General features: G+C 44.8%; 1 protein-coding gene across 2 annotated transcripts in view; it reads right to left on the reverse strand.

The window, feature by feature from the left end:
- Nucleotides 1-484: 484 nt before the first annotated feature.
- The window catches only part of carm1l (coactivator-associated arginine methyltransferase 1, like), a 197,873-nt gene continuing 185,310 nt past the window's right edge, over nt 485-13,047 (reverse strand). The window contains exons 12-13 of one of the 2 annotated variants that reach the window (XM_072516891.1): nt 5,231-5,320; nt 485-2,374 (exon numbers count right to left, since the gene is read on the reverse strand). In XM_072516891.1, the coding sequence (XP_072372992.1) occupies nt 2,362-2,374; nt 5,231-5,320 (103 nt within the window). In that variant the 3' untranslated portion in view covers nt 485-2,361. The remainder of the gene's footprint in view (nt 2,375-5,230; nt 5,321-13,047) is intronic. The other variant, XM_072516892.1, reaches the window with a different exon arrangement.

Raw genomic sequence — 13,047 nt, forward strand, 5'->3', positions numbered from 1 at the left:
TTCAGAGCTGGAAGAGTAATCTCCCTCCTGTGAGAGCTGTTCTCTGTTTTGACAAGGAAAATAACTTTCCCTCTTTCGAGGGTTTACTTAGAAGCAGACCATTAAGATTAATCATCCAGGTCAGAAATCCTGAATATTCACGCTTCCAAACATTTTATTTCTTTCTTCTTCCTCCTGGCTCCCACTATCCATTTTGAAGATGGGCACATACTTGAAAAAGAGAGATTAGATTGGCTGAAAAGTGTGTCCGAAGGGCAGTTTTCCAAACGCACATTTTGATTTTAAATTGATGTTAAAAGGGTTTTAATGGGAAATAAATGTGAAACTGTATACTGTGGCAAAAATATGATATGGAGAACAATCTAAACAATGGACTTGTCCAGATATTGACACTTTACTAATTAGAAACGGGTACTAGATCATTAAATGTTTGAAGAAGAATATTCTAGCAAATGTTAAATGAATATAGACTAAATAACACATGTCACAATTCTACAGTTTATTTTCTTTCTATTAGATGATACAAGCAAAAGCCATTGGTATGAGGTAGCCTTTTCGCATATCATATTGTTCAAATCGGACGTTATGCTACTGATAGCACCTGGTGTTGTGCAGTGAGCAGGAAGTTCCTGGCCCGTGACTCATTAGACTTTTATTACAAAAACAATTGTATTGACTTGGCCAATTCTGACTGCACTTATCCAGGTCAACTGCTATCAGTGTCATGAATATGGATCCTCCATTCTCTAAAAGAAATGTACCGTCATACATACAGGAGTTTGAGCTTCAGCTCTAACCGTTTCTGTTCTGCATCAGATGGTTATCAGAAAATGACTCCCTTAAATTCTGCATTTTGAGTCACACACAAGTTCAGATATGCAATAGATTTCAGAGTCTGAATAGTTTTCTTTATAAATTCTGATATTCTGGTAAAATCAGATTCTTAAGCAAAACCCGATTTTCAGCAGAAAAAAGGGGTGGGGGCTACAATCCTTTGGAAGGAAAATGCGGCAAGGTATTCAATTTCCTTACAGTTCACAACTGCGTGTGTACAATTTGGTGCAGGCAGCTGGCCTGCAGCAGCGACCGTCCAGATGTCTTGTGGCCTGAAGATGTGAATTTGCTAACTGTTACAAAGTAGAGCCCTCTAGGCATCCCTGGAAAATTAAACAAAACACTTGTCTAATTTTCTCAAAACCTCTTTCTTCAATCCTGACTTAGTTACTGCTTCGAAGCTATTGTATTCCTTTCACAAATACGGTATTAGAAAAATAAATATAAAGTTGACCAACTACTTTGGTTTCCTTTTGGAGTGGGTAAAATGGTAACATTTGAACAACCTCTGCAAATAATATTAAACAACAACAATAATTCTGTACAGGAGGCCCAAATATAGAGTTTGGCAGCACATTGGTCTTGCACCTCCCATGGTTGCAAGGCGAGTTCCATGATAAAACTACCCATAACTTGGCAGAAGTTAGAATTAACTGGCCGTCATGGTTAAATATACTGCAAGAAAGGTTGGTTTGGAAAGTGCAATTCCCAGTTACTGCAGTAGTGGAAACTCTTCTGACTTTCAGGTTGTTCTTCATTGTTGGGGCAGAGTGTGGGTTGTTTTACTCTACATTTGGTTCTGCATCCAACCCAGGAATGAGTGCTTAGCATTGGATAACAAAATATGCCACATCCTCCGATTTAATGTGTGTAAAGTTTCATTATGAAAGGGACTCATATTTTCCACTGCAGTGTGGCTACATGTGTATAATATGTCACATAGAATCCTAATATATAAATAAGCCATACCTATTAAATGTTTGATTCTAAAATCTTTTCCTCTAAGCATGACATGAAGCATTGTCTCATGTGGATTATCCATTATTATTAAAGTTGCAATAAAAAAGTCACATCACTGTCCAGCTTGATATAACTGTCCCAGTTTACACAACATTTTTGATTAGATCTGACCTACTACAGATCATCTGACTGTGTGCAAAGACAGATACACATGTATAAAATTGTAAATTTCCGATTATCACATTACTTTTGTTGTTGTGCAGCTGTCAGCTGATGGTTTACTTGGCTGCCTTTGGCTGGTTCAAAAGCTCAGACTATATCTGATATTTTGAACGAGTGCAGAATAACTACATCAATTCACACAATGTGTGTTTATTCATTCATTAATACAGACTGATAAAATGTTCTAGAAAAGGGGTTATTGCAACTTGGAGGCATCACCAAAAATTCTGATTCTAGTTCCACCCAAATGCTGTTGCACTGCAGTCCTGCTCCTATGCATCACCTGAGTATCTTGTTCGGTAGATATGCTGGTGTCAGTTTACAGAGGGATCTTTCACAAGGGATTCATTCGTAAGAACTGATGAACAAATAGAAAGCACAAACAAGAGAATAAAGAATCTGATGACTCAAAGGAGACTATCTTTATCTGACTTCTATTCTCGTTAACAAAAAGATTTATTCTGCCAAGATAACTCAAGTTTTCAAAGTTTGTTTGAATGCTAAATTGAAAATGTTTCTTTTCTTTCTTTGACATACTAAAAGAAAAACATTCTGAGACAATAATGATTTGTATTCAGATAGCATCCTTAGCATAGTAAAAATGTCGCAAGGCATCTCACAGGAACGTTGTCAAAATAAGGTTAAAGACACACGAGGAGGTATTAGGACAAGTGAGAAAAGACTTCATCAAAGAGGTATGTAAGGAGAAGCATTTCAAAGGCAGCGAGACAGAGAGGGAATTTCAGAGCTCATGGCCCAGACAGCTGAAGGTACAACCAACAATGGGAAACCAGGGATGCACAAGAGGTCAGAATTGGAGAAATGGAAAGCTCTCAGAGTGATGTTAGGCTCACCATAAAAACACTGCACAGGTGACATACAAACATAGAAAATAGGAACAGGAGTAGATTATTCGGCCCTTTAAGCCTGCATTGCCATTCATTATGATCATGGCTGATTCTTTATCTCAATGCCATTCTCCCATGCTCTCCCCATATCTCTTGATGCCGTTAGAGTATAGAAATCTATCGGTTTCCTTCTTAAATACGTTCAGTGACTTGGCCTCCACAGCCATCCAAGGTAGAGAATTCCACAGGTTCACTACACTCTGAGTGAAGAAAATCATCCTAATCTCAGTCCTAAATGCCCGGTATCCTGAGACTGTGACCCCTTGTTCTGGACCACCTCAGCCAGAGAAAACATCATCCCTGTATCAAGAAGAAAATGCTGGAAAATCAAAGCTCTGACAAAGCGTCATCTGGACTCAAAACGTTAGCTCTTTTCTCTCCTTACAGATGCTGCCAGACCTGCTGAGATTTTCCAGCATTTTCGTTTTGGATTCAGATTCCAGCATCCGCAGTAATTTGCTTTTATCCCTGCATCAAGTCTGTCCAGCCCTGTTCCAGAACATAAGCCTTGCATTTGTGTTCCCGTCTAATTGCAGTTTCCAAATTCTCAAAAATGTTCAACCTTTTTGAAAATTCCAGCCACTCAGATGGGAAATGTAACGCAGCAATTATTCCACAATGCTTTTGTTTCAATACCAGTCAGTCACAGTCCAATGTATCAGGCACCTTTGAAAAGTGCTGACAGGTACAATTTCCATATAGAAATGACCTGATATCTAGATCCCCAGTTTGCAGGTGGAGAGGTGAGGGAGTAAGGGGAGCTGTGGGTCCCAACCATGGGGGCGGGGGCAGGAGATCCCAGATGTTGGGGTGGGGAGGCAAGAGATCCAAGTGGTTGGGGGTAGGGTGGCAGGGACAGCAGTGATTGGGGTGGGGTGGGGGCAGGAGATCCCAATCATTGGGTAAGCATCAGACCCTGGCGGTGGAGCGGGCGAAGAGAGGTCAGGAGACCCCCTGATGTGGGGCAGAGTGATGGGATGGGGGGGGGGGGTGCACTAGACCCCTGATGGGCAGTAGGCCTCCGATTTGGGGCAGTGGGGGGCAGATCCAAGGGAACGAGCAGTATGTGCTGATAAACTCAGCCTTTCTTCCGTTTGGAGGCTGGGGTTGACGGGAGTCGACAGGGAACCTATTCATGTAGACATACATGAGGGCGGCACAGTGGTTAGCACTGCTTCCTCACAGCGCCAGGGACCCGGGTTCAATTCCAGCCTCGGATGACTGTATGTGTGGCGTTTGCACTTTCTCCCCGTGTCTGCGTGGATTTCCTCTGGGTGTTCTGGTTTCATCCCACAGTCCAAAGATGTGCAGTTTAGGTGGATTGGCCATGATAAATTGCCCCTTAGCATCCAAAAGGTTAAATGGGGTTACTGGGTTAGGGGATAGGGTGCAGGCTTGGGGTGCTCTTTCCAAGGGACATGCAGACTCGATGGGCTGAGTGGCCCCCTTCTACATGGTAAATCTATGATTCTATAATTGCAGCAAAGATATCAGGCCAGATGCTGAAGGGAGACGACAATGTTTCCACAGAGCGATGAAGGCGAGAAGGGGAAGAAAATATGAGGGGACCTCATAACATTCATACTATCAAAGGGGTAACTGGTGGAGGCCTGGAACATGTTTATTGCCTTTTAAAAATTTGTTTGTGGGATGTGGGCATCACAGACTGTGTCAACATTATTGCCCATCCCTAATTACCCATGAGGGAGCAGTTAAGAGTCAACCACATTGCGGTGGGTCTGGAGTCACACATAGGCCAGACCAGGTAAGGATGGCAGATTTCCTTCCCTAAAGGACATGAGTGAACCAGATGGGTTTTTACGATAATCGACAATGGTTTCATTGTCCCCACCCCACCATTAGACTTTTAATTCCCAGATATTTTATTGAGTTTAAATTCCATCAACTGCCTTGGTGGGATTCGAACCGGGGTCCCCAGATCATTATCCTGGGTTCTGGATTAGCAACAATACCACTGTACCACTGCCTCCCAGTAAGGGTGTAGGGAAATGCACAGGAATGTAATAATGAGTTAAAGGGAAATAAGAAATAGGTAACACTCATTATTTTGTACATTTCAGTGGAGACTGGCCAATTCGCACTGTCAACGTGGAAACCAAAAATCCATAAAGTTTAATATTTATATTATGTAGCAAGTATTATATCACACTGAATTACTGTATACATCTATCTAATACTTTTATGTTTAAAACAGTCAACAAATCAGCAATGCAATGCTACTTTCACATCGTTCTAAGGCTTGCTGTAACGATGAATATTGTATGAAACAAAATTGAAAGACTTACCTAAAGAAAGGATTCTTTAAGTCTAGCAGGTTTCCAGACTTGAAGCCAGTTTGGTCCACCATAGCCATAATGTGAATATCATAGCTTTGTCTGTCATATGGAAGCAGAAGGAAACACAAGTAAACTTTCTTGTCATCATCTTCGACGAACGATTCAGAGAACAGGGTTTATTACACCTGGGAAAGTTGCAGACAAATTGCTTCCTAACTGTGGAAGGGTCACATGGACTCGAAACGTTAACTCTGTTGTCTCTCCACAGGTGTTGCCAGCTCTGCCACGTTTATCCAGCAACTTTGACTGAGACTTTGGGAAGTGCAGGGTCAGATTAGGACAAGTCAGCATGGATTTAGTAAGGGGAGGTCGTGCCTGACAAACCTGTTAAGAGTTCTTTGAAGAGATAACAAATAGGTTAGACCAAGGAGAGCCAATGGATGTTATCTATCTTGACTTCCAAAAGGCCTTTGATAAGGTGCCTCACGGGAGACTGCTGAGTAAAATAAGGGCCCATGGTATTCGAGGCAAGGTACTAACATGGATTGACGATTGGCTGTCATGCAGAAGGCAGAGAGTTGGGATAAAAGGTTCTTTTTCGGAATGGCAACCTGTGACGAGTGGTGTCCCGCAGGGTTCAGTGTTGGGGCCACAGCTGTTCTCTTTATATATTAACGATCTAGATGACGGGACTGGGGGCATTCTGGCTAGGTTTGCAAATGATACAAAGATAGGTGGAGGGGCAGGTAGTATGGAGGAGGTGGGGAGGCTGCAGAAAGATTTAGACAGTTTAGGAGAGTGGTCTAAGAAATGGCTGATGAAATTCAACGTGGGCAAGTACGAGGTCTTGCACTTTGGAAAAAAGAATAGAGGCATGGACTATTTTCTAAACGGTGACAAAATTCATAATGCTGAAGTGCAAAGGGACTTGGGAGTCCTAGTCCAGGATTCTCTAATTGTAAACTTGCAGGTTGAGTCCGTAATTAAGAAAGCAAATGCAATGTTGTCATTCATCTCAAGAGGCTTGGAATATAAAAGCAGGGATGTACTTCTGAAGCGTTATAAAGCATTAGTTAGGCCCCATTTAGAATACTGTGAGCAATTTTGGGCCCCACACCTCAGGAAGGGCATACTGGCACTGGAGCGGGTCCAGCGGAGATTCACACGGATGATCCCAGGAATGGTAGGCCTAACATACGATGAACGTCTGAGGATCCTGGGATTATATTCATTGGAGTTTAGGAGGTTGAGGGGAGATCTAATAGAAACTTACAAGATAATGAATGGCTTAGATAGGGTGGACGTTGGGAAGTTGTTTCCATTAGCAGGGGAGACTAGGACCCGGGGGCACAGCCTTAGAATAAAAGGGAGTCACTTTAGAACAGAGATGAGGAGAAATTTCTTCAGCCAGAGAGTGGTGGGTCTGTGGAATTCATTGCCACAGAGGGCGGTGGAGGCCGGGACGTTGAGTGCCTTTAAGACAGAAGTTGATAAATTCTTGATTTCTCGAGGAATTAAGGGCTATGGAGAGAGAGCGGGTAAATGGAGTTGAAATCAGCCATGATTGAATGGCGGAGTGGACTCGATGGGCTGAATGGCCTTACTTCCGCTCCTATGTCTTATGGTCTTATACTATAATATACTGATTGTTTCATACGGCAATGCTATTTCCTCCTTCCAATGGGCAATGCTTTGACAGTTTAAGTTTCATTCACTAAGCTTCAAAAGAAGATGAAGGGCTAATGCAATTCCTGCCATTCTGATCCCTGTTTCAATAGGCAGATGGGGCACAAATGCATCTTCCTTGCTAAAAATGAAATCCCTGTTTTAAAGGGCTTTCAAAATAAATCATACAGATATATTTTAATGTTTTTTTCTCCCCCTGTGTTTGAGCCACTTTAAAAGCAATTTTTGTGGTTGATATGATTCTTTGTGTGATAGATTAAGTAGTTTCAAATGAGGGTTGATATGTTCCCTTCTGAACTGACATTCCTCCCTTTTATATAACATTGTGTCACACAAGCTTCACTTTCAGATGTGGACAAATGGTATAAGAGCAAAGCTACACTCAGTGCATGTTGGAGTCAAATTATTTTCAGGCCAGACACTGGGAAATATCGAAATGGATACAAAGTGGGAAGCACCATTACATACTCAAATCCTTTTGTTACCATCAACAAATGGTGAAAATACAGCCTTTAGTGACTGCACCATGCAAGGCAGCAATATAATTAAGAGAGGGACAGGATAGCTTTGCTTGCCTCTGATTTTACTTTCCCAAGATTATGCAATAGCTTTGCAGTGACTCGTACTATCCGAGGACTGACACTAATCCCCAAGTTTAATGAATTAATAAGTTGGTATGTTGTCCCTGCATGACAGCAGTTTAGATAGAACGTTAAAAAAGGTTATTGTATTCTTTTTAAACATAAAAATAAGTACCCTGCTGCATGTCTTTTTTCTCTGCCATGAGACACCCTCCCAGGCTATCACTGTGAGTTGGTGTCGAAAGCACAGTGCCTTTGCATTGTCACATACTTACAGCTTTTTTAATTATCCAGGCTGCCATCTTCTACTTCTGCCAGAAATGGACACAAAGTAGGCAGAGCAGCTGCACCAACCACCAATCCTTCCTGGTGTGAAGCTGTAACCTTTTTGAGGCAAGGGGCTCATTTGAATGCCACGGGAGAGTTGTGGGAAACAAGTGGGTGCTCTGCAATACCATAGCTCACTTGTTCTGGGAGGGCTGCTTGCCTTATTAAGCTGGGTGATCGTTGGATGCTGTGAGATGAGGAAGTGATCCTAAGGGTGGGCCTTGGAAAGCCTAGCAGTGGCTAGGCTGTTTTTGTGGGCCCAGAAGAGCACTCCTTTTCCTCCTGGCATCACCAAATAAAAAAGCTATGACATCTCCTGCAGTCATTTTGTGAGTGGCCTTCAGCTAGCTCCTTAATGAGCATTGTTAGGTCCCTCACTACCGGATCCAATGAGCGGAGGGTGAACATCAAAGTGCTGCCCATTGTTACAATCCCCAGGGGGAAATTGTAAACCAAATTTACTGAATATCTCCCAAATGAAGAAATTACAAGATTCCACTTTTTGTAGCTTTTAGTTTGACACATATAAGAACCAATGCAAATTGAACATGAATTAGCAGGTAGATGATACTTCAAATAACAAGGTAAATTGCACTTTAAATAGTCGATACAACAAAGATACATCTTCCTCAACCACAACCCCTGTGTTACTCATTACACAAATGTAGCACTGTGCAGCTACACAGTTCTACAATATGCCATCTGTTGTTCCTGCAGGTCAGTTAGGAATCCTATCCGACAACTGTTTTCACCTTCGAGTCTCATTGGTATGATTACCATCAGCAAGACACAATTCAGGTTACAACAGTCCTGATGGTACAGCTTTCCAGAATTCCTTTCCAACCAACACCACCGAGTTCATGGTTTAGCTATTTCTGGTAACACAACCAGCTCTTGCATCTCTGAGCTACTCACATAGCCTTCAAGCTTTTAGGCCTTTTTAGCCCACTCGCACAGTATCACCAGAGAGCCCCTGCACAGTGTGGTGATTGACCTCTGCCTCCACCTCTACCAGCCACACGATTTTCATATCTTCCTATTGATATTGCTTCCAGGTCAAGGGTTGCCAGGTCACATGGACCAGTATTTCTTATTATTTGAGAATATTAAAATTGATCCTTTTGTGGACCACAAACGATCTGAATCAAGATGATCAAAAGGAAACTTGGTTTATTGCAAAGCAATTATATTTACAATACACATCAGATCCCAGTCGGGTCTGCTCTGTCGGTTCCATACCAGGACGACTTTGAAAAAAATCTCAATCATGAGATCCCCCTTGGCGTGGAAGCTTGTATTCAGCGAGGCTCACGGAGAGACTGATTGCTCCAGCCACATACGTCTCATGCAGGTTATAACACGCATCATCCCCAAAGTCTGATGACTCTGCTGACGGCTGTAGAGTAGGAGGGGGCTGGACTCTCTTCACACTTGGCTGTGCTTCTTGCACTGGCGGTGCTGGATCTGGTAGCTTAAATCTGGATGGTGAACGCCGCTTCCGTTTGGAACATCGTGGTGGATGCACTGTCTGAGGCAGCTGCACTGCTTGCTCTCTATCAGTGACTTTGGACGCTTGGGTTTCCATTTCAGAATTCCTATCTAAGATTTCTCATTTCGGTGTCTTGACCCGCTTGGGGTAATGCTCTAGCCTCTGTTGGCATTGGATTTGATTTGACTGTAATTTTCTTCTCCCGAGAGTCCTTCGTAAGACTTGTTTCTTGGACCTTATGTGATTGAGGTGCTTTCTCATGACACGACATGTGCCTGAACGTGATACGATACAGGCCCTGTCTGGCGGACTATGGTCCCAGAGATCCACTGGGCACCGTCAAGTTTCTAACATAGGCTGCGTCACCTGGTACAAATAGTCTGGGTGGTTTTCGTCTAATCGGGAAATGTCCTTGCTGCTCCTGGTTATGGTGTACTTTCCCGCCAATAACAGGGAAAGCAGACTAAGATGGGTTCGAAATCTTTGGGCCATTAACAATTCAGCCAGTGCTACCCCAGTCGCGGCATGTGGAGTGGTCCAATCGCAGAACAAGAACCTAGCCAGTCTCGTGTCCATTGACCCCGAAGTCTGTTTCTCCAGCCCTTGTTTGAAATTCTGGACCATCCTTTCGGGTGATACGGGGCCGCACCCAGTGTAGATCCCTCAGAATCAGGTCTTGACCCTTGCCCAGAACAACGGCGATGCACCCCTCACAAAACTATGCCGGCTTCTACACTATACTTGGACATTGTCATCGAGAATGTCTGACATTCATTTGGCAGTCTTCTATGCTGATCCCCATACAGGACTATGTGTTGCGCTTTCGAAAGGATCGGATCGGTGTGTGTCCACTCATGGATTTGAGATGCTGTAGCCGGCAACAAATCCATAAACTGAACGTAGCCACCACCTTGTAAGTCATGGGAGGAGAAGGAGGGTGCATTGGAAAAGACAGTCGGGTTAATGCATCCACATTATCAATCTGGGAACCCGGACGATGTTCAAATGAGCAGTCATAAGTGGCCAGCAGGAGGGCCTAATGCGGTGTCTTAGCGGAGGCGATGGGTGGAATCACCTTCTTTAAAAAGACAGCGGTTTGTGGTGCATGATGATTGTGAATTGCCAACCAAACACAGACTGAAAGAATTTCTTCATGGTGAAGACAACTCTCAGACCCTCATTCTCAATTTGCGCATAATTGCGCTCAGGTCGGCCAGTGCCCAGGAGGTGAAAACGTTCAGCCTCTCTCTCTACCACCTTCAATGTCGTATGACTGTCACACGTGGCAATTAGTGGTTTGGTGGGATCATAGCATGTTAACAAGCCGGAGGAAGTCAATTGTTTTTTTAAAACTTGTGTAAATGCTTCTTCCTGCTGCTTTTTCCACACCCATTCCTGGTTCCTTTTCAAAAGGAGGTGTAGGGGGGCTAACATGGTCACAAGGTCGGGAATGAACGTTCCATAAAAGTTTAACAATCCCAAAAAAGACCGCAACTCGGTTGTGTTTTCAGGTGTAGGAGCTTGCTGAATTTCCCGTATTTTTTCCACGACCAGGTGCAAGGAACCCTTCGCGGTCTACTGGGTAACCCAAGTACACAAGCTCCCTCGCATGAAAAATGCATTTTTCTCTCTGCAGGTGAACGTCCGTCTCGGAGAAACGATGGCGAACCTCATCTAAATTACTTAAATGTCCTGCTCAGTTTCTCCTGTGACTAATACATTGTCCAGATACACTGCCACCCGCGGCAAACCTCTCAGTATGTTTTCCATTACCCTCTGGAATATGGCACAGGCCGATGGCAATCCAAAGGGCAGCCTGGTGTACTAGTGTACAGGTATTAGAAGGATGGGGGACCTGTCACGCAGGGTCCAGGACAGGGTGTTTATAGTGATGTATGTACAGGAGGCAGGGTCCAATTCTAATTGCAAATGCGCATGGCTCATATAGAGCTTTGTAAATGAGTGTCCACCGGCCAATTTTTTAGTAATGGTCGTTGATGCGGTGCATCGGCTACCAATCCAACTGAGAGGCCCAGCAATAAACGGTTCGCTGGTGTATGTCGCTTATCGTGCCATAGTGTCCTGCAGATCTAACCCCGTCGTTATCCGGTCGAAGGTCTGCTTCTCAATAACTGAAACGGGCGGCATGGTAGCACAGTGGTTAGCACTGTTGCTTCACAGCTCCAGGGTCCCAGGTTCGATTCCCGGCTTGGGTCACTGTCTGGTGTGGAATCTGCGCGTTCTCCCTGTGTCTGCGTGGGTTTCCTCCGGGCGCTCCGGTTTCCTCCCACAAGTCCCGAAAGCCGTGCTTGTTAGGTGAATTGGACATTCTGAATTTTCCCTCAGTGTACCTGAACAGGCGCCGGAATGTGGCTACTAGGGGCTTTTCACAGTAACTTAATTGCTGTGTTAATGTAAACCTACTTGTGACAATAATAAAGATTATTATCTCCTCCAGTCTCCTACTGACCATCGCATACCTGCCCCTGAATTGGCTGCAATGCTCCCCATCTCAAACGCCACCCTCTTTTTTAAAAAATAAATGTTATTACAAAATATCAAGAACAAAATACAGAAAGAAAAGAACAACCCCCCCCCCCCCCCCCCACCATATACATAAATAATAAATTAACAGCCTTCATCAACACAAAAGCAAAAATACACGCCCACTCAAGAAAAAAGAACCAAGCCCCCCCCGCCCCCGCCCCCGCCCCCCCCCCCGGTTGCTGCTGCTGACCATCTTCTAACGCTCTGCCAGGAAGTCTCGGAATGGTTGCCACCGTCTGAAGAACCCTTGCACCGATCCCCTTAAGGTGAATTTCACCCTCTCCAATTTAATAAACCCCGCCATATCATTGATCCAGGATTCCACGCTTGGGGGCCTCGCATCCTTCCACTGAAGAAGAATCCTTCGCCGGGCTACCAGGGCCGCAAAGGCCAGAATATTGGCCTCTTTCGCCTCCTGCACTAGCGACTCCTCTGCCACCCCAAATATTGCGAGCCCCCAGCCCGGCTTGACCCTGGAACCTACCACCCTCGACACCGTCATCGCTACGCCCTTCCAAAGGTCCTCCAGCGCTGGGCACGCCCAGAACATGTGGGTGTGGTTTGCTGGGCTCGCTGAGCACCTAACACACCTGTCCATGCACCTAAAGAACCGGCTTATCCTTGCCCCGGTCATGTGAGCCTTATGCAGCACCTTAAATTGTATGAGGCTGAGCCTCGCGCAAGAGGAGGAAGAGTTCACTCTCCCCAGGGCATCCGCCCACGTCCCCTCATCAATCTCCTCATCCAACTCCTTCTCCCACTTACCGTTTAGCTCCTCCACCGAGGCCTCCTCCTCCTCCTGCATCACCTGATACGTTGCCGAGATCCTCCCCTACTGATCTCCTTGATCCTGAAACGGGAGAAGGATCCCCTGCAGTGTGGGTCTTACAGACCGATTTCACTGCTGAACGTAGATGCCATGGTGCTGGCGAAGGTCTTAGCTACGAGAATTGAGGATTGTGTGCCGCAGGTGATCCACGAAGACCAGATGGGGTTTGTGAAGGGGAGGCAGTTGAATGCGAATGTGCGGAGGCTCCTGAACGTTATTATGATGCCGGCGAGGGAGGGGGAGGCAGAGATAGTGGTGGCGATGGACGCTGAGAAGGCCTTCGATAGGGTAGAGTGGGGGTACTTGTGGGAGGTGCTGAAGAGGTTCGGGTTTGAGGAGAGGTTTGTCAGGTGGGTTAGGCTGTTGT

Source organism: Scyliorhinus torazame, chromosome 9, assembly GCF_047496885.1.
Source record: "Scyliorhinus torazame isolate Kashiwa2021f chromosome 9, sScyTor2.1, whole genome shotgun sequence".
NCBI lineage: Eukaryota > Metazoa > Chordata > Chondrichthyes > Carcharhiniformes > Scyliorhinidae > Scyliorhinus > Scyliorhinus torazame.